Source organism: Lactuca serriola, chromosome 1 (genome assembly GCF_051521515.1).
Source record: "Lactuca serriola cultivar US96UC23 chromosome 1, Lser_US96UC23_V15, whole genome shotgun sequence".
NCBI classification, from domain to species: domain Eukaryota; kingdom Viridiplantae; phylum Streptophyta; class Magnoliopsida; order Asterales; family Asteraceae; genus Lactuca; species Lactuca serriola.
In genome coordinates, this window is record NC_136408.1 from 31,403,226 (window position 1) to 31,430,897 (window position 27,672).

At 34.3% G+C, this 27,672-nt stretch overlaps 2 protein-coding genes across 4 annotated transcripts; one reads left to right on the top strand and one right to left on the bottom strand.

The window, feature by feature from the left end:
* The first annotated feature begins 16,445 nt into the window (after positions 1 to 16,445).
* LOC145080487 (chromatin-remodeling complex subunit) lies at positions 16,446 to 19,384 on the top strand. Of its 2 annotated transcripts, none has more exons than XM_079023177.1 (4): positions 16,446 to 16,798; positions 17,904 to 18,018; positions 18,465 to 18,532; positions 18,846 to 19,384. In XM_079023177.1, the coding sequence occupies exons 2-4, from the start codon at positions 17,910 to 17,912 to the stop codon at positions 18,975 to 18,977; spliced, it is 309 nt and encodes a 102-aa protein (XP_078879303.1). In that variant the 5' UTR covers positions 16,446 to 16,798; positions 17,904 to 17,909; the 3' UTR covers positions 18,978 to 19,384. The 2 variants fall into 2 exon arrangements, with proteins under 2 accessions (XP_078879303.1, XP_078879302.1); XM_079023176.1 differs by having other exon boundaries at positions 16,449 to 16,798; positions 17,844 to 18,018.
* A 3,932-nt stretch (positions 19,385 to 23,316) lies between these two features.
* On the bottom strand, positions 23,317 to 26,714 carry LOC145080332 (Tetratricopeptide repeat (TPR)-like superfamily protein). 2 transcript variants are annotated; one of them, XM_079023166.1, is made up of 3 exons: positions 26,487 to 26,589; positions 24,338 to 26,362; positions 23,317 to 23,553 (listed from the first exon to the last, which is right to left on the bottom strand). In XM_079023166.1, exon 2 carries the CDS (start codon positions 26,266 to 26,268, stop codon positions 24,646 to 24,648), a length of 1,623 nt encoding a protein of 540 aa, XP_078879292.1. In that variant the 5' UTR covers positions 26,269 to 26,362; positions 26,487 to 26,589; the 3' UTR covers positions 23,317 to 23,553; positions 24,338 to 24,645. The 2 variants fall into 2 exon arrangements, with proteins under 2 accessions (XP_078879292.1, XP_078879291.1); XM_079023165.1 differs by having other exon boundaries at positions 24,338 to 26,714.
* Positions 26,715 to 27,672: the final 958 nt, after the last annotated feature.

Consider the following 27,672-nt stretch of genomic DNA (forward strand, 5'->3'; position numbering starts at 1 on the left):
TCAAAATCGTCCAAAGCTTATCTAAGGTAAGGTTTTGGATTGCTTTAAGGAAAGATTATCCAACTAAGGTTTAAAGGTGAAACCTTAGGAGTCTACAAGTATAAATAGACCCCTTGAGCAAGGGAAATCAGCATCTCTTCAAAGGAAAAGAACCCCTGGCCGATTTCTTCCCAACCTCTCTCTCAAATCATCCTCTTTGCTAGTTGGTGTTTGTAAGCCATTAGAGGAGTGACAATTGTGACTCTAGAGCTCCAAGACAACAAGATCAAACAAGAGATTCAAATGTAAACTTCTAGATCTGATTTTGTATTGTTCTTATACCTAATTAGTCATTAGAAGTCTTGGATTCAAAGCATGTTTAATTAGAAAGCCGAGATCCAAGCATTAGGGTTTTGCATGCGCACATAGAAAGTTCTTATGGCAAAAACCCAACAAAGAGTCACTTCATTAAGTAATAAAATATGTAGCTTTAATTAATTCCATAAGTTACAAAATAAAGAAAAGTTACATTCTTTAATAGTTTAAGGTCTTCCATAACTTGTCCTCAAGTTATGGAACTTGAAGAGTCTTTTAATTAAAACTACTTTAAACACATAAGTTATGGAATTAATTAGTTTTGAATAGTTTCAAAACTTGCCCTCAAGTTTTGGAATTTTAAAAGTTTTCTCTTATGAATACTTTAATTCCAAGTTAAGCCCTTAGGATTTTAAAAGTTAAAATTCAATCCTTATACTTTATAATATTATAAGTCAATAATATTTATATATATATATATATATATATATATATATATATATATATATATATATATATATATAAGAGTAAAAGTCAGTCTTACCGTTAGTAGGCCTCATTCACGAAGCCGATCTATAAAGGGGCATAAGGTTACTGCCTATTAAATGGCAGTTTAATGGGTGTCCATTCTCACCCACCGCTTCCTTGACTGGTGGAGGGTCGTTAGCCAAACGGGTAGGACAAAGACCATAAGTTCTCCCATCATTAAAAGTATTAATGATAAATACTAAGTAACTAAACACTTATAATTCCCAATCTTAGCTACTTAGGAAAGTGTGAATAAGGTGCTAACCCATGAAATTACACTTGGCACTTTGCTTAAGTCGGTTGGTGGAGCGTGTGTGGTTTACCGACACACTAGCTTGATTTAACAAGGTAGGCAAAGGGTTTCTTAAAGTTTAATCATAGGCCGGTGGAGTGTGTGTGGTTTACCGGCACATCGGTTGGGTGATAAACATTTAAGAGTACCAAGTAATTTGCATGGTTACTTCACACCTTGTTTTGTGATCCTCGGCATCCCAGTCACAAAACCTGAAGGACACACTCGAGATTGAAACATGCCATTGGAAAGTTCAATGAATCTCAAAAGATATAGGAGTTTCAAATCCAATTAAAACTTAATTATATTTAGTTTTTCATGGTGGAAATTGGTAAACCGTCATTTACCTACCTTCAACTATTTTATAACTTGGATTACGGCATCCCTCTTCCAGTTATAAATAGGTTGTTGGGTCCTAGCCTTAATATATCATATTGGGTGTTATATTAAGGACTTTTAAATCAACTAAACTTGAATATCTCCCAAAATATGTCTAGTTCAGACATCTATGATCTTCCTAAATCTCTTGGAACTTCACTTCCTCCACCTTCTCCAATTATTCTCCATAACCCAAAAGTTCAAGGTCACTTAAGCCCTATTGGCAAGGCAAGGTCTAGGTGTGATCACATCTTGGAGATGAAGTCACATATTGACAAGCCGGGAGAGTTGGGTGTCAAAGTCTTGAGAACATTGGTGGTTCAATCGCTTTCTAAGTCACATAGTGAGGTCCTTCGGGACTCCTATGAAACAGATTATGACACGACCCTTAATAATCTTATATATTTGCTTGGTACTGCTGAATCAGCAATGATTTGGAAGGCTAGTAAAGCAAATTTGATTAGAAGATCGACTTCCAAAACTTTATGGACATTGATAATGATGACATTGGAAATCCAGAAAAAGAAACATTCTCTTCCCAATGGAAATGGATCGGCCATAGTCAACTCGGTTGACCAAATGGTAAAGAGAAATGCTAAGTCTGTGATAGTCCCATGTACCATTATCAAAGAGCCCATATGTTAAATTGCCAAAGGAAGGGGCATTGGTTACGAAGCTGCCAAACTTACTTAAGGATGGTAAAGTCAATGAGTTTGACTTTATTTCAGGTAAAGTCCATTGTCTAACTCTATTAAGTTCCTATTTGGAGATTCTTATTACATGATTTGACTGGGTCACATCTTGGTGTTTTAAGAATCAAAGAAAAGTAAAGAAATTTAAAGAAAGAATATGCTGAATCTGATCGCGTAGATGGATTTCTATTGCATAGTTTGAAGATTGGATTCTTGAGCTACTTCTTAGGAGTTATGAGATATTGCTTAGGAATAAATAACAAGTTTTTCATATGGATTGTAAGGATAAGTTCTTCCACAAAGTTTTAAAATAAAAGGAAAATTTCTGATTTTATTTATTTTAAAATATCCTTACAATGGATCTGTGAAAAATTTTGTTGCTTATAAGATTCCATTAATAGTAAGACTGGAAATATGAAGTTGATTCTTTCATTTGTGGTAATGTATAAATTTACAAAATAAGGAAAGATTCTCATCACCCAATTTTCAATTGGACCGAAACTTGGAATCATGCAAGTTGTATAGTATGATGAATGAGAACTTTCAAGCATTAGAAAATTAAGACTAATTATTTGTTCCCATGGATGTGTGAGTCAAGTAAAGGTCTAAGGGATCGAGTACACATTCTTGTGCACTGATCAAGCCCACCACAAATAATCGATATGACTATTCGTCATGATTTACTAAAGTTTAGTAAATATGATTATACTTATAGGCTTAAGTGTAATTCTGATACATTGGAAAAATTTTGATGTATGGCAGAACGAATGAGAAGAATCAAATTAGGCAGAACGATAAAAGTTTCTCAAATTTGAAAAGATGGGAGAGTACTTTAGTATCATGTTATATGATCATCTTAAAGATTAAGAGACCTTATCACAGTTCATCTTCTAAGTGCATTCTGATAGCTAAGAAGAGGAGCTATTTGAAGTGGTCAAATCAATAAGATGAGTCATACTTCGTTCCAAAACAATTCTTAGAGTCATACTCCAAGATTGTAACTTGAGTGACATATCTTAAAGAAGGTTTATTAACACTAGTTGTAACGCCCATAGATTAGGGCAGTCAATTTAAAGACAATAAGCATCAAAAATGACTTTTTGATGGAAGATTATTTAGAAGGATTAATCTTAACCAAATTGTAGTATATGTCTCAAGGTTTCCGAAAATATAAAGAACACTGAATCTGAGTTATAATGAAGAAGTTATGACCTGTCGAAGTTTCGCGACAGAACCGACACGACACAGCGCGACGTAAAAAGTGAATTTATGTTAGAGCGATATTTATCCAAAACAATCTAAATGAGAATTGAATATCTCATCGATAGTAGTGCAACGACGAAAACGGACGTCAGACGAAGAAGTTATGAGTTTATAACAGAGTTTTCCTGCCCCGGCCTACTAAAAATAATATATAAGTAATACAATTATAATATATTAAAAATAAAGTCAAAATTATCCAATGGAGTCTAAACGAGAGTTGTAGAGCATAATCTCACCTTCGCGTCAATATAAAGAACGTCGAAAACGGAGTTCGTATGCGAAAGTTATGAATTTCTGAAGTTCGGGGCGCGAAACCCCAAAACTATAAGATACCACGACGTGGCAAGCAGTGCCACGACATGGCCAGTCTTCTGACACCTTCGGGATTCCCCCAGATGCAACTTGCGATGACACATGCAGTGACGACCACGCCCACGATGTGGAAAAAGGTGCCACGACGTGGCAAGGGCAGATTTTGCCCTATAAATAGATTTGAAGGGCCAGCCGTTTATGGTTGCTATTTTCTCTTCTCTCTCTCTCTCTCCCGTTTTACCTCGATTTACGTGTAAAGAAGTACCCCCGAAGCCCCGATAACATCCTGAGACCCGAAGCAAGTCCCGAAGCGTGAAGATCCCGAGAAGAAAAGAGTTTTCGAGCCGAAGCTCTGTCCGCGAGAAACCCGGTGTGTGAAGATATCCCGGTTTCACCAAAGAATATCTACTTGAAGAGCCGTAGTGTTGTCTGTTAGGGTGCAAAGTCACTCTTGGATGTAGTGTTTTAGGCTTACTCTCTTGTATGTGTAAATGGGTTGAGTCTTTCCTATAAATAGGAAGTGAGTGACTCCCATTATGAAAAGGAACCATTTGGAGTGTTAGACTAGAGAGAGAAATTGTATACAAACCCATTTGTATAATCTTTCTAGATCTAATAAGAGATTACAAAGAATTATTTACTCCTTGTGTTCTTGATTTGTATGATGAATCACTAGATCTTTCCTAATTCCGCACATGCCATCATAATCAACACCACTACAATTGGTATCAAAGCGGGTGTTCTTGATTTTCATCAAGCATTGATCCTTGATGGCTATTTTGATTTGGTGATTCTTTATTGTTCATAATTCCGTGTTTAGAGAGTGTTTTTGTGTTCTAGAAGTCGAATTTTTCTTTGATTTGATCCATAATTCGACTTTCTCTCTCTAGAATACTTGTTTGTATCACTTTATCTCTCTAGAAAACTCATTCAAAATCACTTTCTCTCTCTAGAATTCATCAAGTTTTTGTGATCATGGTGGGTTTGCCATATGATTCTTGGATTGTGATTGTTAAAGATGTGAAATACAAAGTCATTGAAGATCAATTTTATGGGTTGGTGTTAAGCAAATTGATTTAATGGGGTAATTTGGTTTCTTATGGAGGTTTGAAGGATGATCATGGAAGCTTGGTATTTCAACCAATTTGTAAGATTGCATGATTGAATAAAATTGCCTTGTCCATATTGAGAATGATGAGTCAGGTTTATGTCAATGATTGACAGTGAGAATCGAGTTTGAATACTTGACTTTGGAAGCGAAGGATGAAGAACGAACAGATGAATAGATTTGATTGTTGATTTCGAATGTTTGGAGTTTGTGTTCGTTGATTTGGAATCGAAGGGTCCTTGGGTTTGTCTTTTGAAGATTTTGGAGTTGATGTTCGAAGTCTGTGATAAATCGAACGATTTGGGGTAATTTTGGATTTTGATCGTTGATTTACGAAGGGTTAATGATCGATTTGGGTTAAGATTCGAAGACTTGAATGTCGATCTTTGATTGTGGGTTTGGTGAACTGGAATCGACCTTAATTTGGATCGTTAGATAAGAAGGTTTGGAACTGAGATGTGAAATCTTGAGTCTGTGGTCTCAATTAACGAAGGTTTGGTTAATTGTTTTCAAAGTCTGTGATCGGTGATTTTGATTCGAAGGGTGTTTGGATTTAGATTTCGAACGGATGAGTTAGTCGTTTATGGTCTTGTTAATGGTATATAAAGAACGAACAGATGAAAAGATTGTATTGTTGATTTCTAAAAATTGGAGTCACTGTCGATTTTGAAGATACGAAGGGTTCTTAAATTCGAGTCGATGATAAAAGGATTGCATGAGATTGTGTTTGCTTGTGGCCAGATCGAAAAGGAAGAAACGAAGTGCGTGTCACAGTGATGGTCAATGTTCATTTGTTTATGGGTATCAATTGGGAACGAGATGATCTGGGAAGATGATTTTCGAAGGGTTGGTGATGAGAAATCAATTTTGGGGTCTCTGTAATGAAAAGAACGAGGATTTGGTGATGATATACAAAGGGTTCCAGTGTGTTTGATCGATTTGGGTTGATAGATTCGAAGGGTATGGACTGGAAAAGAATTTTGCATGTTGTTGTTCTTGGGTTTGATTTGGTGAAATGAACGAACGAAGAATGATATGAAAGAATTTTCGAAGGGTATATAGCTGAATCTACGAAGGGTTGGTGAATAAAATTCGAAGGGTGTTTGTTTTGGGTTTAATTGGGAAAAACGAAGGGTCGAATGCAAAAAACGAAGGGTTAGTTTTGAGTTTGTATTTTCGAAGGGTGTGAATTTACGAAGAGGAGAGAGAAAGTGAGACTCTTCGTATGTTTGTGAATTGAAAGAAAATGATTGAATTTTCGAAGGGGGTATTTTGAAAATTTACGAAGACTTTTACTGTTCATTACTGTTCATTAATGAGTCTTCGTATGCTTTGTGCTTCGAAAGAATTGAGCAAATGACAAAGTTTCGAAAACAGCCCCTGAAGCTTCGAATATGTGACACTTCGAAAATTAAAGGATGTTTCGTATGTTTGACACTTTTCGCCCAACTTGAAAATGTTTTGGTACTTCGCATTTTTGGGCATGGTCTTCGTATGTTTGAGAAAAAGGGCAGAATTTACGAAGATGGTCCCTGAAACTTCAAATTTTTGGCAGTTTTCACCCAAATTCGAAAAAGGACTATTTTCGCTGAAATTGAAGATTGTGCATTTCTGGTCCCTGCAGTTTGTGTAAATTGACGCTTTCTACCCAGCTTTGGAAAAGGGGGAGAGTTTTGCATATTTGGCTGTTTTGGACGCAACGGGTCCCTGCAAGTTTCAGAAAGTGACAATTTCTACCTGGATTTTGAAAAATCTTGCAACTTTCACCCAAAAAGTCAAAAATTTTCATAAATTGAAATTTTTTTGTGGCTTTTTCGTGATTGTTTTTCCGTGCAAGATTTTTGGTGATTCATTTTTGGTACACATCAAGGGGGAGTATTGTGAAGACTATTTCTCGGGCGCTTCTCATCCTTAGTGGGTTTTATAATCATTTTTTTGATTATAAAAAGGGGGAGAATGATGGGTATTCAAAGCTTCTCGAGTTTGTCGAATATTCATTTGCGGATTTGAAGACCGGTGTTACTTCGAGGGGGAGTTTGGTCTTGATCGCGCTAGCTCGTTGGAGATTAAAGTCGGACATCCAATCCTAACTTTGAGGGGGAGAATGTTAGGGTGCAAAGTCACTCTTGGATGTAGTGTTTTAGGCTTACTCTCTTGTATGTGTAAATGGGTTGAGTCTTTCCTATAAATAGGAAGTGAGTGACTCCCATTATGAAAAGGAACCATTTGGAGTGTTAGACTAGAGAGAGAAATTGTATACAAACCCATTTGTATAATCTTTCTAGATCTAATAAGAGCTTACAAAGAATTATTTACTCCTTGTGTTCTTGATTTGTATGATGAATCACTAGATCTTTCCTAATTCCGCACATGCCATCATAATCAACACCACTACACTGTCTGATCATCTTATGATCAAGTGAGTGTATATTCACTTTTATCTTACACATAGATATGAAGTATTTTATAAAATATGTGCTATGTATATATATATATATATATATATATTGTTGTTTATATGAGTGAGTGTATAGTCCCTTTCATAACACGATTTTAATACAAGTATTGTTTGAATGTATTAAGTATATGTTTTGGGTGAGTATGTGATCACTTTCTTCTAACATATATATATATATATATATATATATATATATATATATATATATATATATATATTAAGTATTTGCTATGAAATACGTGCTATGTGTTTATATATTGTTGTTTATTTGAGATGAGTGTGGAATGGATGTTTTATATAGGTGTTAAATGAGTTAATATGTATATGTATTTTATATCTACAAATATGTTGGGTAGAACATGGGTAAATGAATTAGATGATGTATGATGATAATTAGGTGATGAGAAATAGGTGATGATAATTAGGTGATGAGAAATAGGTGATGATAATTAGGTGATGAGAGATAGGTGATGATAGAAAGGTGATGATAGATAGGTGATGATAAATAGGTGATGTGAGATGAGAGGAGACACCATAACCTTGATCGGCGATGTGGCAATTTGGCGATGTAGTAATCTACCAGAGTATAGATGGCGACCACAGACTATTCTAGATGACCCCGTGGAAACACCAGCAGGCTCATAACCTGTAGGTGATGAATTACGAGTTCAGGCGATGTTGTAACTACGTATTTATGCGATGATACTCTAACCCTTACTATGAATTACGAGTCCAGGCGATGTTGTGGTTGCGTATTCATGCAATGATAGTCTAACCCTAACTATGAATTACGAGTCCAAGCGATGTTGTGGTTGCGTATTCATGCAATGATAACCTAACCCTTAATATGAATTACTAGTCCAGGCGATGTTGTGACTACGTATTCATGCGATGATCCTTAGGAAAAAGTCCTTATGAACAAACATATAAGGAAATGTGATGTAAGGAGATGAGAGGTAAATACGATGTAGGGGATGACCCTTAGGATAATTCCTTAGGGAAGGTACTTAAGAAATAAATTGAGATAACGGGGATGGGTAATTGGGTTGATTGTTTGATGATTGCATATATATATATATATATATATATATATATATATGATATAATATTGTGGGTTGAAAACCCTATATGCTCACCAGGATCCCAAGCCTGACTCACTCAGTTTGATTGTATCACAAGTATTGATACGAAGCTGCTTTGCACTGAGAGATTAAAGGAGATGTAAATCACTAGAGTAATGAATGTATGTTCTGTTTATGCTTATGTATCTGTATCGGAACATGACATCCCGATGTTTTATTATTTAATGAAAATACATTCTATTTGAGAAATGTTTTGATAAGTTTTTATCATATCTTATTTTGGGAACAAATTCCGCAACCTTTTTCTTTAAACGATTACTCTGATTTTAAAATAAAGCATAAACAAACCGGTCTTTTATGGCCGTGAAATTTAGGGATGTCACACTAGTCAAATGTAAGAGCAAAAGGTTATCTACTCTTGTACATTTGAAATTGGTAAGTTGTGATGTTTTGGATAAAACAAAGACCAACTTAGACCAATTATGTGAAGTGTTTGTCTTGATAAAGAATCCGCACTATCCCTTGAATATGTGACAAGAGAGTCTTATATGTCAAGAGGACAGTGGGAGTCTTAAAGGTCTTGAAAAATCTCAAGGTCTAATAAAATCTGGAATTATTCACTAGCACACGACTTGAGGTGTATAACCTATCGTGTTGACATTTTTGTACCCATTCTAGTTAAAGTTGGCTTTGCATATGAGTTCTTAGAGTCCTCAATTGGTTACACAACTACTTGGAAGCTATGGCAGACTCTTGTGCTGCCAAATGGCAAGAACTTAAGATTGCACGAGTTCAATCCGTATGAGTTTGGATTTGTCACTAACCTTGTCTTGTGATTATGGTTTTGACAAATTCATATGGGTAGGAACTCATACACCATAAAAATCTAAGTGTCATAATGTTTCTCTCCGATTCATGAAAATGATGATGAGGAAACACTTTCACTAAGTAGATTTTTAAGTAGATAGTAATCTTTGCATTCTCAAAGCCGTTAGTAGTGTACACTAACATGGACTTATGAGAAATAGCAAAGGTCTAACCAATTGTGACTATGATTACGACATTCCTTTTCATAGTTTTGAAATTTTTTAGACACACCTGTGGGCTATCTAAGATAAGGTGTATGATTTTGATAAAGTCTTATCAAAGCAATCTAGTATCAGAAATTTGAACTTTGGTAAAAAAAAGTCAATAGCTGATTTCTGAGTACATGTCAAAGCTAGTGGGAGCATAAGTGTTATGCTAATAATCATCATGTTAGTGGGAGCATGATAATTATGATAAGTATTGCAAGTTAACAATGTTAATTATAGAAAACAAAAGTACTGCAGGGGTTGAAAAAGTTATTTTGTTATAATTAAGGGAGAGGAAATTATACTTCATTTCAATTATGAAAAGCTTATATTGAGTTTATAATCATTCTAAAGAGCTTATATTGAGATTTTAATCACCTTTAGTCAAGAATGTGTATATATATATATATATATATATATATATATATATATGAATTTCATGTTGAATTTCATGTTGGATTGGTTCAACTTAAGAAAATTCTATATATTGCGTTCTTAAAATTCGATTATGATTACGACATCCTTTTTCATAGTAAAATTTTGAGAATATGGCAAACAAAAAAAAAATTATTATGGCAAAATACTGGTCTAGAACCATGTCTTTATGTGAAACATCATGAATCGTGTCCCATTCACTTTGGGTACAAGATCGATTACTTGTGCTATAATATTTATTCTTTCTGAATTTTCCAAATGTCTTGGGGTATTAAGGAGGAAAATGTCTAGAATTGGATATGACTAAAGTGATTAAGCCATTGTCGAGGACAATCTAAGGTTTACCAAAGATTGGTTGCTCAAGGACAGTTGGAAGTATAGTGTGAATTTTGGAAGGGCCATATTGACATAGTCTGAAAAGAGGAAACTCTTGTTCAGAAGTAGTAGTCAAAATGGGAATATAGAGTTGTCTCTATAGATAGAAGCAATTTGTGTAAGATTAGAAAGAACTTAGTGCAAGAAGCATGTTCAAAGCAATGCATACTTTGAACATAAGGCTTTGTGTCCATGGAGTAGGTCTTCATTGGAATACTCTGTAATGGTTGTTGACAAGTCTTTGTGACTTTGTACACATTCATTGCAAGAGGGTAGTACATTTAAGTTTAGAAGCCTAACAAGATTTCGATTTGGGAGTGTGAAATTAGAATCATTGAAAGTTTGGTCAATTGGTTTATTTCACAAAGTAAGGATCGTAGATAAACATAGAGTGCATACTTGGTGTATGACAAAGCTATTGTTTAGAAAAACATAGTGTACATGCTTGGAGCATGGGACAATTAGTGTTTTTAATTCAAGTATAAAGTTAATATAACCGAAACAATGAATAATGAGTAATCGGTATAGTGATAAATAGAAAGTGTTTTATTTATATGCATAGGTTTTGATACCATATTAGATTCATTTATTCGTGTGTTTCACTTTGCATGTTTTGACTTCCATAATAACTAGGTTATTCTTCCGGAATGACTAAGTTATTCAAAACCATCCACACTCGGTCATATGTTGGAAGTAGATATGAATCAAGACTGTCATGGATTGGCTTGTAGAGGTCTAAGTTGGTGGAAAAAGTTGTGCTACAACACTCATGAGTGCTCATAAGTTCTGAGTATTGGATTCAACCCGCGCACATTGGAATCACTTCATGGATTTTATCACGAGTAATCGTGAGACGATAATATCTTATATTCTTCAAACCTAGAGATATGAGTTGTTACTATGAGTTGGTTATACATTGATTGCACGAAAACGCATTGGTAACTCGATGTCATAAAACGTGCCTTTGTGTATGATTCAACAAGTAGTAGAACAATCCATATGAGTCGAAGTTTATCCATTCCTTTTACCTTCAGGATAAAAGCGATATATGTGGGCCCCTCAATGATTTGATGATGATAAATGGAAGTGCTCGGCCGGGCTAGGACTGATTTGATTTGTTCAATTAGTCAGTCGTCATAAATCGGAAATCGGGAAACAACAAATGGACAGAGAGAATGATTATAATCCATGTCTCAGTCCATACGATATCCAGAATGTAGGAATATATGATCCCTTATCTAATGGACAAGTCATTGACAGAGGTCAGAGTTCATCTACAAGGTCAGAGTTCGACAGAAGCTTTTAAGAGCTACGATTGCCAGTCGGTTCTTGAAGTCACACACAATAATAGTCTTAGACTTATCCAAGTGGGAGATTGTTGGATTAATGTCTAAGTCCATAACTATAATTGATGAGACTTGACCCGACCCGACATGGTCCATTTGGGTTGCATGGCATCATGCATTTGGATAGACTATAATAAGAGAAATAACACTTAAGGTTGGTTAATATATTATAAGTTCTAATATATTAATAAGATTATTTAATTAGTATTGATCAAGAATTAATCTAGGATTAATTAAGTGATCAAAAGAAGACTAATTAAATATATGGGTTGATTGTGTAAATCATCCATACTTATATAGTGGGCTAATGCTCCATGGATTATCTAGTTGGGCTAAAACCCATATGATGCTTCATGGATGCTCCATGGTGTTTTGTACCCATGGATCATGGAAATGAAAGGCCATGTCAATTAAGGTTTACATGGTGTAACCCTAACTATATATGCATCTTATTCTTGACCAAAATCGGTACTAGTATCATTCTAGAGAAGGGCTAGCCGATTTCAAGTGTTCTACATTTCTCTCAAGGTTATTCCAAAAGCAATTGATGTTGTGTGAACCATTTGAGGTGTCACACTTGGGGCACTAGGCACTCAAGCTTCATGAAGACTTTCTACATCATAGAGGTTTGTATTATATCTTGTTATATTCATTGTTTTGTATGATAGATTAGGATAATACCTTGGAAGTTCATATTTGCATGTATAATAGAGAAAACATAGATCCAAGGTATTTAGGGTTGCATGTACACTTAGGAGTGTTAGAATGCTCAAAACCCAACATTAAATTGGTTAATTAGTTGTTAAATGACTAATTGGTTACATATATGTGTTATTATATGATAAATAGGATCCATGTGTGTGCTTAAGTCTTCACTTGACACTTAGCATCCTATACCATCCGTTCATCCATACCACTCACTACAGGTGAGTTTATACCCCTTAATTAATCTTTGAAATGTTATAAATGTTTTTAAATGCTTTTATGGGGGGGGGGGGGGGAGGGGGAATACAAGTTAAATCATGTTAGTTATTGGATCAATCACATATGATTAATAACTAACATACAAATGGAATTTCTATACTTTAAACTGTTTTACCAACAAATGACTTCAAATTGATTATCAAACTATTTTACATGTCAAACTCTTCATCAATTTCACTTTTTCATACTAAATCTTTCTTTTACAGTTTTCCAACTTTTATATTGTTAAAACCATGTCTACTACATGTATAGTTATATAAATAAGTTTTGAAGGACTTAGGAGAGATAACCCACTTTATTTCTTGTCTTTGTTTGGTTGTGGACTTAAAGTACCCGGTTGTTTGTCCAAGTGTCGTTGAATCCTTACTTATATATTATGTATATATGTATAGATATAAAGACTTTTATCTCAGTTCAGTACATTCAGTCATACAAACAAGCCTTCTAATAAACTATAATAAGTATAGTTTAGAGTTATACTACTTACTACTTCTAGTTCAATGAAGCATATAAGAGTCAGTTCATTCATGAGTCAGTACTTACTACCATGAGAACATATATACAACTATACTATGATGAGTACATATACCACTATACTATGATGAGTACATATACGACTATACTATGATGAGTACATATACGACTATACTATGATGAGTACATATACGACTATACTATGATGAGTACATATACGACTATACTATGACGAGTACATATACAACTATACTATGATGAGAACATATACAACAATATTATGATGAGAATCAATACATTACATATATAAGTACACTATACCATCAATGTGATCCACTGTATCGGAGCATGCCTTCATGTCATGGCCCGAGTTATGACCAGAATCTCCTGGAGGGAGAGCGTGAGTTTTCGTATAGATCTATACTGGATTGACTATCCTACACCTTGTTGCCAGCTACAGCGGGACCTACAGGTCTTCGGGTGCCAAATGTCATTACTTTCGACGTCTTACATTGTCGTGTTCATAAATCGATAGTATGGTACAATTAATCACATAATACCTTGATATAAATCTGGTTTAAGGTAGTTAGTACAACAGTAGTTCCTATAATACAACACTACAGTACTACATTAATTTACCATTTACGTTTATTTGGTGATTACTTCACTTAAACATTAATGTACAAACTATATTTTGATAATGATAGTTACACTTGGGAAAATTACACACTTTTATGAGAAACAAACATTCAAAACAGTTGTGCCTTGGTAGAAGGCTACTTTAAGTAGAAAATATAGGATCTTCTAGGAGTTACAAACTTTTACAAACACTTACAAACATTCACATACTTTTACTACAAACGTTTACAAATTCATACATCAAGCACCGTTTCAAACACTTTGAAACAAACACAGACACTAAATACTTATGAACTCACCAACTTTAATGCTGATAAACTCTTTCAAAATAACTTGTATTCTCAGGTCATCAGTAGACAGGTACCGATGCCAGATTTTGAGAAGATGGAGCGTTTTCAAGACTCATCTTATATTTTGATTCATATTTTGGTGTCTTATATACTACATAACACACTTGTATTAAAATTATATATTTAATGCAATGGATGATGTTGTTTACTTGTTTACTATTATACTGTGTTGTGATACTGTACATGACGTCCTCCGCCCCAGAACATTTCCGCCGTTCTTGGTTTTGGGGTGTGACATTGGCCCAAATTGAAGATAACCATAACATCCTCCATAAAATTGATGCCCCCATGACTGTTGTTGCCCTAGGCTTGGCCCGACCCTGATTTTTGATGTGTCACCATCGACTATATCCAACTTCTTCTCTTTTTACTAGCGTCAACCACCTCACCTCCAGCCATCTATGACTTCTTCACATCCCATAATGGAATCTATAAAGAATTTGTAGGAACAAGAGCTAAGTGTTTTCTCAAGTAAGAATATAATGTGGTCTTTACCATTCGTTTTTAACTTTCCCAATTAAGAAGCGATTTCCTTAAGTATTTCAAAGCACTAAAACCAATTTAATAATTTGGTTTAGTTTAACAACCCTATTGTCTTATACATGATTTATTAATTTAGGTATTTTTTATGACAGTTTGTCAGTCTGTCGATCTTAACTCAATTATTGAAACTTCAATCTTGTCGATTCAAAATTTCACTATAAATAAGTGACTTTATCACATTTTATTTCATCCACACAACCATCTTTCTTATCTATAAAACGAATCATTACAAAAATAATCAAGTTTGAAGATGATTTATCCATTTTGTTAATCGTGCCTACAATAGTCATGCTGCTTCTCATGATCTTTAACCTCCATATGAGGAGTTTTGTATTTTTATAAGTCTATATATAAATGGTGGTTCCACCACTGCTCCTCTGTGCGAATTTAATTGTTGTACTTAAATTTTGGTTTTATCGAGGATGGGGTCGGAGGTTGCAATTTCCGTCTCGTTTGCCTCCGTTGACATCCCTGATATCCTTACGGAAAATTGTCATTTTGGTCCAAAAAAGTTTGAATTAGCAACATATGTCCAAACTTTTTATTTTATTGCGGTTTTGGTCAAACTTTTTTTAAAATGTTTAAATTGACGGTTTTGCCCTTATTATTTTGATTTTATTTTTCTTTTAGTACAACAGATAAAAAATAAAAAGCAAAAAAGAAAAAATAAACCCCATTCCAACCCCTCCCCATGCTATTACTGTTACTAGACTAGTCTTCCCTATTCTTCACCTTATTGCCCTCCGGTAAACATCACTACCATAAGTCAACATCGTCGCCACCAATCAACTCCTACCAACACCACTGGTTACCACCGCCACCACCCTCGATTTTCCTGCGAAGACCTTTACCGAACCAACACTTCTTTCTCCCTTCATCCCCTATCCTCTCTAACTCAGATCGACGAACACCACCTTCTTCTCCCACTGAGACCGACGAACACCACCTTCCAACGACATTTGAGGTTCGTTATTTACAGATCGACGAAGTACGAGGTCGAGTTGTAGTAGATCTATTCGTCGTGTACGAATCTGAACATGTTTGTCGTTGAAATGAAACCCCTAATCTAATCCATATGATATAGGTGGCAACGCCGATACGGATATGGATCTATTCGTTGTGTACAATCCCCTCAAGAACACAAAGTCACTGGAGCCAGAGTCTCTAAAACCCCAACTCTTCATATCTCGGTAAGTGGTGGCAGAGACGATGAGGGCTGAAGGCGGGGATGAAATTTATGTTACCGTTGAATCTAGAAGGCTTCTTTTCTGATAATATAAATCTAAAAGACGCCGAAGTTGACAAACACTGATTTGTGAGTCGACGAAGGAGACGATCAAGCTAGAGATCACGAAGGAAGGTGTTGGTTTCAATGGTTTCCGATTTAAATGGTGGCTGCAACAGTGGGTTCGATGGTTTCTGTCGAATATGGTGGCAGTAACAATGGTGGTTTCCGATGATGACGGTTGTTTCCGGCAAGACGGTGGTTTTCGGCGAAAATGTAGAGTGAGAGAGAGATAGAGTCTTGTATGTGTGATGGGGGTATTTAGGGGTAGGGTTATATTTTATTTTTTGATTTATTTTTCTTTTTCTTTTAATCAGGAAAAGATAAATAGAAAAACTAAAAAAAAATATAGGCAAAATCATCATTATAATAAAGTTTAAAGCAAATTGGATAAACCAACAAGAAAACTAAAAATTTGGATGGCTAGTTAAGCCAAGATAACAATTTTCAGCTAATAGACCATTTTTGCAACAAAACGAAAAATTTGGATGGCTAGTGAAGCCAAGATAACAACTTTCAGCTAATAGACCATTTTTGCAGTGTTGTCAAAGTAAAATAACCAGAATGCCCTCTTGTAACCTATAATCAATATACGGACATCGCTTCTTCGTGCTTCTTCTCCATCGACCTGGCTTGTTCTTCTCCAGCACCGCTGCTTCTCCTAATCTGTTATTCACCGTAGACTCCATCTCCTTTGTCAGTTTGCTTCTACATTGGATTCCTGATTTCGAACTGCAATAATCGATTTTAGGGATAAAAAAATCAAGATTAAAAGGGAGACGCACGGAAAAGAGGAGAAGGCCTGTTATCGTCTTGTTTAGTATTCCAGCTCGCCTCCCTGAGACTTCCTGCGCTGATCAATCCCAAATCCGACACCAAACTCACTAGTAAGTAATTTCAATTTATTGTCTCTAGTACCTGTTGCTGAAGCAATTTATTTCTAGTACCTTTGCTGAACCAATCCGAATTTCTGTTTGTAATTTTCGCTTAAAGAATGCCTGCAAGAAAGGCACACAATCTGTTTGATAAAATGTCCGAGGGAAGTGTCTAGATTTTTGGTTTCCTGTGCTCATTGCTGCTGCTCTATTCATTATAGTTTAAAGTTCTCTGCTATTGTAGAAGGCTTTGGGTTGTTTCCTGTGGCTAGATCATGTTTTAACTAATGCTACTTGAATCTTTCCTTGAACACTCTTGTAGACTGTTAGCTTATAGTGGTGGCAATCTTGAAGGAACTGTTGGCAATTGCTTTCATTTTGGGCTTGCATTTGGTTATGTGGTTTTGCAAGAAGTTTATGATCATGGACATATGTTGTTAAAGATGAATGTGCATGAATATCACATATATCATCTAAATAATTATTGAAGTTAATAAAAATTGTGATGTTATTTATGTAACTTTTTGTCAAAAAGATTATTGTAAATGATTAAAGATAAGGCATTGTATGTAAAAAACAAATATTTCAAAATATATAAAGATTCTTTGGTCATTTTACACATATAAGTGCTTTTTTGGTCATTTTACACATATAAGCACTTTTTACCAAACACTCCAAAAAGTTCTTATAAACTTATAGATTTTTGCCACCACATAAGCCAATTCAAAACACTTTTTTTTTTTTTTTTTTTTTTTTTTTTTTTTTTTTTTAAATTTCATTTTGCTACCACATAAGCTGGTAAGCACTTTTTTCAAAAAAAAATGTTTTTTGTTTTGAAACACAATCCCAAACACTCTCTAGAAATTACTGAAATTTTAGGTTGGCTCTTAGACTTCTTTAGCATCTATTCCATCTTGAATTAGGGTTTGATTGTTGTATCTAACAATAGGGTTTTATAGTATCCCTGGCTGATGCTTTTTCACATATTTCTTTTAAATGAAATTACTTGACAACAGTTGAATTAATCATTTATATTGAGAGAGTTTATTTTTGTAAGATGGAGCAAGAGGTGATAGAATCAGAGATGGTGTTACCTACTCACCTAAGTTTTAAAAAGATTCAGATGTACGAAAAGTACCCAAAAGGTCAAGCTAGAGGGAGGCATTGGAAACATCTCAAGCAGATCATACAAGCTGAAAATTACCAAAATTATCCTGCTGATGAACCAAATTGTGAGTACTTATCAATCTGTATTTTTAAAAACCTGGGATATCCATATGTTTCATATTGCATCAGTTTACACATTTGTGATAATGTGGAGTATTGTCAATAAATTTAGTGAAATAACTATCTAGATTCTTTTACAAATATGATGTTTTTGATGATGATATAGAATTAGGATTTGGCAGTATGTATATCACTGGAATAAACATGAGTACATGTTAGGATATCAAGGGACTAAATTCGTAATAATTCTTTTTTCTAGGATTGTCAACCTTGAGATTAGAGAATTTATCAAAAAGCTTTAACGAAATTGTTTTTTAATCCAAAGAAAGATGCAAACCAACATGTCATTGATTGCCTTTTAGAAGGTGTTCAATGTTTTTTTATTGACATTATACTGTTTGGGGATGTCAATAGTTATCTATTCACTTAGCATGTATGTATCATTTTGCAGATGTTAATATTGAATCTCCACCTTCGATGCACCCTCGGAAGCAAATTTGTGATATAACTGGATTTGAGGTATGTAAATTAGGCATGGGGTTAAATAGCAATATACTTCCATTGATTTGTTTATCATAGCATCTTACTTTCACTTATCCCTATTACAAGATTGTAGTTTGAAACATATACCAACTATAACAACAATGTCATGCAAATAGAAAGCAATTTTCAGTGGTAGAGTTTTTAAAGTATCATGTCCTAATGAAAGGACAATGCTACTACATTTGTGTGGATCTTTCAAAAAACAATATGCCTTAATGATGTAGTAGAAAGTAGAAAGATGTATATGTAGGTTGGTATTTGTGGTAAAATAAAATGTATGATTTTGCAGGGACCATATAGCGACCCAAGAACCCATCTGAGGTATGCAAACACAGAAGTGTTTAAGGTGATCAGATCGCTTCCTAATGAGTATGTGCAAAGATATCTTGCTCTTCGAAATGCAGCAGTTGTTCTCAAGTAATATAAAATTCATTTCATCATTCCATTTAATGTGTCGCTATTTGATCCTTTCGGAGGTTGTTAACATTTGAATGAATATATATATATATATATATATATATATATATATATATATATATATATATATATATATATATATATTAACCGACTTTCAACTGTTTGAGTTTAACCCAATTCATCTGCTTGATTTTCTAGACAAACTTTTATATGTTATCTAATTCACGGTTTGATGATAAAATATTTCACTCATTTTAAAATTTCATTTCTTTTAATGCTAACATTTTATTTGTATTTAATTCAAATGTTTATTTATCATTTAACTTGGTGGGTGGTGTATCCATGTGGGTTTTGAAATTGATTTATGTGATATTGAATAATTAGAGAATAAGATACTCTGTTGTAAGGAAATGCTTTGCAAGATATGATATTTAGATGTGTTTTTTTCCCTGTTAGTGGTTGATTTAAATTCTATATTAGAAGGCTTTTATTAATCTGATGTTCATCCACATCAGATATTAGTTAAAAAGAATCTTTTATGCATGATCATTTTAATTTGTAAATTGTATAGTCTTCACTGATTTCATAATGATAAAATGAAATAGATACGAACATTGCTTCCAAAAAGTGAATTTATTGTTTAAAAGAATCTTTTACACTGTTGTTAAGGTTTTTGTTGAATGGGAAGGGAAGGAAATGAAGGGATTAGGAAGGAAAAGTTTGTTCTAGAGTTTATTTATTTTATTTTGGAAGGAAAGGGAGGGTAATGAAGAAGGAAACAAGCTAAATCTGTATTCGCTTGTATTTGGGCAGATTGACCAAAGGGCTTGTAGCCTAGCGGTATCAGGTGGTGCCCTTCCTCTTTGAGGTTGAGGGTTCAAGTCTCGTTGTGGACATATGTAGAATAGGTGTTGTTAGCTTAGGAGTAGATTAGATTTGTCTGTTCAAAAAAAAAAAAAAAAAAATTGGGCCGATTGGAAAGTAAAGGGAAAAAAGATAGCTGCTTACCCTTACTATTTTTTTTGGTACAACTTACACCTTAAGCTTAATCCTAACTATGGATCAAAATGTCATTTTACATGAAACTTCTTTTCTCTTGCAACTCACGAATGCAGTTAATAAGATTCTCTTTCCATCTTCTTCTCTTTCTTTCCCATCCCATCCCATCCCATCCCTTTCCTTCCTTTTCCTCAAGAACAAGATGTTTAGATATAAATGTTGCATACCTTTAATCCAAATTAGGAATGAAAATGGGGATAGGGAATATGATAGGGTACATCATATTCGAACCCGAAAACAAAAAATGTTCCTATAACCATCCAAAACCGACCAATATTTTATCAAGGTGCCCTATCGGGGCTTAACCCAAATCTTACCTCAATATTAATGGAAGAGGGGCAGATCTTATAAAAAGGAGGAATAAATACCACCAAAATTGTTCATGATCACCTTTCTTATACTAGAAACTTAATTAGAAAAAAAAATCAACTTGCAACCTCTCAAAATTTGAATGTCACTAAAACACTGATTAAAAGTATGAGTTAGGTGGACTCATGTTTCAACAACACTATTATATACTCATACGAATGAGGTGAGGGGTTGTAAGATAATCATCGGATATGAAGACTTTTTTCTTAGAGAACCTCCGAAAAAAAAAAGTCTAAAAATACAAAAAAGGGTAAAATAAATAAAAAAAAGAAATATTATAGTGCGTTCAAGACAAAGATCATTGCATATAAAACATCAGTTCACAATGGAAAAAAAGAAAAAATAATGTACGTTTAAAAAATACGGATAAACGAGATAGGTCTTTAAGTAGGTAGGGAAACTTGGAAGGGTCAATTAGTATACCATAAATCGATAAACAAGTGGTGAAAAACACTAAAGCAAGCAAATAGCATACAATAATAACACTCGTTGAAAGTAGCAAAAAAAACATGAGTAAGTAGGTGAAAACTGACAAGCAAGCGGGGGCACAGGCAATACAGGGATTGATAGGTATGCTGCCCCCCAACATTTTTTATTTTTCTTATATATTATTATTATTTGTAAACCTATTAATTATTTTAAGCCCAAAATTAAATAAAGAAAATAATTCCAAGCCCAACGTCCCCCTTAGCCCACTTTCCTTATTTTTGTGGTGATAACATTTATAATTTGCATTTCAATAACAAATACATCAATTATAATTTTACAAATCTTCGACAATTGACAAAGAGACTAGTGCAAATTACTTTCATGTCACTCTTTTACAAACTTCAATTTGAAGAAGAGGTAATTTCTAATTCTTATTAGTTAATACTTATTTATGTTTTTTTTTTTTTATTTATTGTTAATATTTTTTTGAACAATATAATTTGTAATTAATGATTGTATTATGATCGGTTAATTTGTTTCTTAATTCTTATAATAATAGGGTAAACCAGAGCAAGAAAATAATTAACTATTTATTTATTATTATTATTATTTTTGCAAACGGAAGAAGATATTAATATATGAGAATCAGTTCTTATGTTCGTTTGAAAAGTTTTGAAGTTTGGTTCTTAACAAAAGCGATGTAGTTCCTATTTGTCAATTATCTTATTCCAATATTTTTTTAATATATATAAGACCCTATATCCTAAAATCCTGGCTCCGCTCTTGGTCACTAGTACTTAGGCATCCTAGTTCAAAGCCTCGATTGTTTCCTATATAAGGTCATGTCCTCTGGTAAGAGCTAATCATTAGTAGTAGTTAACCCCTTCAAGTCCAATCTCACATTGTGTTTCCACTTTCTCTGCGGACGATCTCTCCTCCTCATACCTTCGACTGTAATCGTCTCCACTCTCCTTACCGTTACAGATGTTTGTCTTCTATGTTCATTCCCTTAATTTCTTTATGATCGATGTAAGCCTAATGAAAGTCTCTATGATCAATGCCACACCCAACGATGAGCTCAAGTTTCATGATGAGCACTATTTTTTGGTATTTAAAAAAAGAACTACCTAGTCTACGAATATAAGCCCGTTGATTCATGGGTATAACTTTTTCTAACTTGGAACGAATGCAAAATGCTTGCATGGAACAAAATATTTGGTGATATCATAAATTTCTCGATGTAAAAGCATAACAAGTTGACATATATAAAACCAAAAACACTAATATTTCTTCGGAAACAAGTTCATATACATACGGAAAAAAAACATTAATATTAACTTCTCTTATTTTTCATGATTCTTTTTTACATATGCGATAACTACTTGGCCGTTTGAGAGATCTACTTATGTTATGGGGCTTGGAATGACTATAACATTAGTTGTGGTGTTGTTTGGTCTAATACCGGATGGTGAGTTGCGTGTGATATTTTGAAAACAATATTATCAAGTCGGACCGGTATAAGTATATCAGTTCTATTAAAAGTTTTCCCAACATGCTTGGCGTATTGTAGAGTCGAATCTACAATAGAATAAGAAGTTTGGCTAGATAGTCTACCCGATTAAAAAGAACCACCGCAATGAAGTAGGAGAAAGATGAATGGAAGGTAATTTATTGACTTATTCCTCTGTTGGTAAATATTCTACAAGTTTTAATCCTATGTACCATTTTGTCTTGATCAAAAGGTAATTCACACAAAACTTTGGTTAATCCAAAATCTATAGAAGACGTTACACATACACACAAAAAAGTTATACAACCCGAACCGCTAGTGATTACTTAGCGAGCCTATTCGCGAGCTAATTCTAAAACTCTAATGTTTGGCACGGAGCTTTTAGAAGCGTTTGTAAGCTTCTAGCTTTTAGCTTTTAACAAAACACTCTAGTTTAAACAAAAAGCTTCGTTTGGTGGTACGAACGTTTAGCTTTTAGTTTAAACAAAACGCTCCAAATCTAAAAGTTACTTCATATAACATTTAACAAAACACTACTGAACTTTTGAAATCAATTTTCATAATTACCCTTAAAAATATATTTATATATTTATTTATTTTTAATCAATTGTCCTTTTATGTAATTTTAAATATTTTAAAAGCTTCCAGCTACTTTTGCCAAACACTCATATAATAAATAAAAGTTACAGCTTTCCACTACCAGCCACCCGCTCCACGCTACCTGCTACCCGTTTCCAGCTAACAACTAACAACTACTTTTGCCAAACACGTCCTAAAACTGATTCGATGTAAAGTAGTTTCAAGAGGAATAAATGTCACGGAGATTTATGATTGTTTATTAACAAAATAAAATTGTGTGGTTTTTGTGTATAATGGACTTCCCATTATGGTCATATTAATAAATAAATCAAGATAAAAAAACTTTAAATCCAAGATAACCCATAATAAATAATAATCTAAATCTAAAACAATCAAATTCTAAGAATCCTCATCACTTACCGACTTTATCAAACTTTTAAAGTTTCACCACGATAAAAATATAACGTAGTCACTGGACCAATAAAACATACCCTGGAAACGGTTTGTGAATGCTTTTATTCAAACTTGAGAGCATCGTACATATCAGCAACATGAACATGAACATGTGTTCTGTATTTCTTATGTGTTCTTCCTCTGCGAACATCTGATTAAGTCCCCCGTTTAATAATAGTATCTATATCATTGAATCAATTGGTTAGACTGGTAACAAAACAAAACTATTAATTATTATGTAACCATCTATCACAACCTTCTGTTATAGGAACAATTTATTTACCTAGTTTCATTCTCTTAATAAGTCTAGTCTCTAATGAGTCCCAGATTAAGAAAACCATAGGTTAATTAAGCTGATTAATATTAGGGGTAAAGGAAAGAAATAGCAATGTAATTTCAAATATTTATTTGTTATGGTACAAAACTGTGCGATTTTATCGACCAATATTATAGCAATAGAATCACAAATTATAGTCCAAATTCACTTTACCAATTATAGCTTTGTACTTTGAAAAAAATCTATCAAACTATAGCATTTTACTTTGAAAACCCTACTCACTTATGGCAGTGAAAATTGGTTTGTTACTTGTATGATATTGCTATAATTGGGTGGATTTTTCAAGGTGGAATGCTGTAAATGTAATAGAAAGAAATGAAATAAGGATAGTATTTTGTTGCATTTAACCCTAAAGTAAAATGCATGGAGCTACATGAAGCAATAACCAACAACAACTGTTTCCTCTTTTTACCACTTCTCCATTGGAATCGAAATAAGAATGTATCATGTACTTATTAAAATAAACAGTATCAACATGATTGATGATACTACAATCATCAGGATATAATTGCAAAACCAACACCAAGAATTTCAATACAAGTCCATATTGAGCTGATGTCATTTTAAGAATGAAACTTATACAGATATTATTTCAAATCTCTTGGAAAAAAAAAAAACAATATGATACCTGAAAACAAGATTGGGGATGAAATGAAGGACCCTATCTGGTGCATCCATTTTTCATGGGTAATCTTGTATTGTAAACCCTTCCTTTAAAGAATTTGTGTCTACAACAATAGAGGAAAGGAGGTAAAATAGCTATATGTACATGTACTAATGATATTTTGTTTTATCATATGTGCTGATATCATTAAGCAGTGAAGAAAACAGGTCCTCTGGGATTAATGTCAATGGGACAAATTATATGCCCTCTTCATCTTCTTCATCAAAAATAGCCCTAGAACCAGTCTCATCCTTTCATTCATCATCATCATTCTACAACCCCATAACTTCATCTTTATCATCAGACATGAGATAACCAGCTTCTTTCAGTTGTTGACTCAATCCATCCAACAAAGGATATATCTCAAACGCCTTAACATTCTTAGTATCAGCCACCAAAAACCGCATAAACCTCCCTCCTACATCCAACCAAGCACAACCAGGAACCTTACTAACACCCAATTCCCTCATCAAGACTCTAACTTTACCCAATTTCTCCCAACTCCCAGAATCAGCATACATGTTTGCCACCAATACATAATACCCCGAATTCCTTGGACGCAATTCCAACAGTTTTTCAGCAGCCATTTCTCCTAACTCTTTCTTTCCATGAATCCGACAACCTCCAATCACAGTTGCCCACATGGCAGGTGTTGCCTCATAAGGCATCTTTCTCATTGTTTCTTCTGCTTTTCCCAATAAGCCAGCTCTCCCATAAAGATCAACCATACAGGAAAAATGCTCCAAACGAGGCACAATACCATAAACAGAGGACATATTTTCGAATAAAGTTCGACCTTGGTCAACTAGAGCAGAATGACTACAGGCTGAAAGAACAGCAACCATGGTCACATGATCTGGCTTTATGTTACACCTAATCATCTCTTCAAATAAATCAACAGCCGTTTTTCCCTCTCCTTGAATCCCATAACCAGCTATAAGTGAAGTGTATGTCACCTCATCCTTTTTGGGTAATGAATCAAACAGTCTTTTAGCAAGCAAGATTTTCCCAGATCTTGCATACATGTCAATAAGAGAATTGAATAGTAATAAGTAATCTTTGAATCCCTCGTGCCTTGTAATGTAGCAATGGAACTCTTTACCATGTTGTAGATTTGCCACACGTGCACAAAGAGGAAGTATGCTTGCTATTGTCACGTAATTGGGGTCAACACTGGAAAGAAGCATCTCCCGGAATAGAAATGAGGATTCCTCGGAATTGTCCCAGTGTGAGAATCCTGATATTATGGAGTTCCAAGTGATTACACTCTTGTTTTGGACCAAATGGAATACAGTATGTGCATGTTTAAGATCTTTACACCGGGAATACATTGTAATTAATGAATTTTTTACATTATCATAGTCATGACAACATGTTCGAATTGCTACACCATGGATTTCCTTGCCTAGATTCAGTTCTCCAATATGGGAACATGCACCTAAACCATTGATCACAGCCACTGGATCCCATTTACCAGAGGTCCTCAATTGGGAAAGTAACTTTAGTACTTGGATATAGTTTCCTGTCTTCAAATAGCCTCCTGCAATGGTATTCCAGATGATGACATTCACTTCCACATTTTGGTTCTGCATATCGTTGAAAAGCTCAAAGGCTTCTCTCCACATGCCCTGTGATGCGTACCCTGAAATTATGGAGTTCCAAGAAATTTCATCTCTCACAGGCATTTCGTCGAACAGCATTCGTGCAACATTCAAGTCTCCACATTTTCCATACATGAACACCAATGCATTGTGCACGAACAAATTCCATTCCAATCCCGATTTCATAATCGACTCATGAACCTCCCTCCCGACACCCAAATCAAACTCCTCGCCACAAGCCTTGAGAACAGACGGATAAGTAAAATTGTCAGGGATAATTCCCTTCTCCATCATTTTTGTATACACAGATAAACCCTCCTTCCCAAGCCCAGCTCTAACATAGCCAGAAATAAGTACATTCCAAGACAACGGATGCGTAATGTTTGAACTTTCGGTAACGACATATGCATCATTGAAAAGATTAAAATCAACATAGAGCGTGACTAACTTTGGAACCAAAACACGGGATTTTTCAAACCCCGAAGAAACCAAATACGCATGTAGTTGTTTACCTTGTGAAATTGCTTTAACTTGCGAACAACATGCAAGAAGAGAAGCCAATGACTGCAACAAGAAATCAGATGACGAGGCATTGTGGGTTTGTTGTATGATGAGAGAGAAAATGCTGAATGCTTTTGATAACTTGTTCTGACTTGCTGAATCTTTGAGGGAGGAGACAAGCGATGCTAACATGGGTGAAGGATCTGGGTTTGGTCAACCGTGACATTGAGCTGCTGGTCACAGATATTGATTTATTAAAAAATAAATAAAAACCGTCAATGCACAGTTGCACACAATAAAATATTTTGGGTGTTATTCAACCATTAAAAATAGAAGGATTTGGTTAAAAAAACATCTCTAAGGGCTCTAAGGGCTAAGGCCTAAAAGGAAGGGCTAAGAGGAGTGATAACACTTCTAGCATTTTGTTATATTAGTTTTTTGAATGCTACGTCATTTTTTTCATTTATCATCTAATCTTAACATTTAGTAGGGAGTCGTAACACTCTTAACACTCTATTTTTTCTAATTTATTTGAATTATTTTATTTTAATACACAAACATTTTTTATGCACAAATATTAATCAATTTTTTTTTAAACCACCAACAATTAATATAATATAAATCAATTACATAAAAATAAGTATAATATTTAAATGCAGGGTCCTTTTAGTAATTTCAGAAACTTGGTTTGTGAGAGGAATTAAGATGGGGTGTAATGTGTAAATCTGAGATTTTTGGAGGTCCAATTCTATTAAATTCAGATTTTTGTGTCTTGTCCTCCCAGCAGCATTTCGTCGAATACATGGGCTGCATTTCTTATCTCCCCCTTTCTCTGACCCATTTGTGAAATTGTCAAAGATTAAAACATGCCAATTCAGTCCTGTATTTACCTAATTGTTTATCTGGAAGAGAAAGAATAAAGCAAACCAAGTGTGAATCATGAAAAAAAGGAAAGATCCAATCACCTCTCCCATTTATCTCTCTCTCCTCTCCCTAGCTCTTTGGCGAGTTCTTCTCAGCGAGTCATTTAGCATAACCAAAGGGATGGAGTAGCGTATTGGGAGCGAGGGCAGTGGCGAGGCTTAGCGCTTCCCACTCCCTTTAGTCTAATTTTTATATGGACACCTTATTTTGTTTTTTAAAATATTTTTATTGGTTGAATTTTTATTGTTTTCTGAAAAAGTAGTTTATAAATAG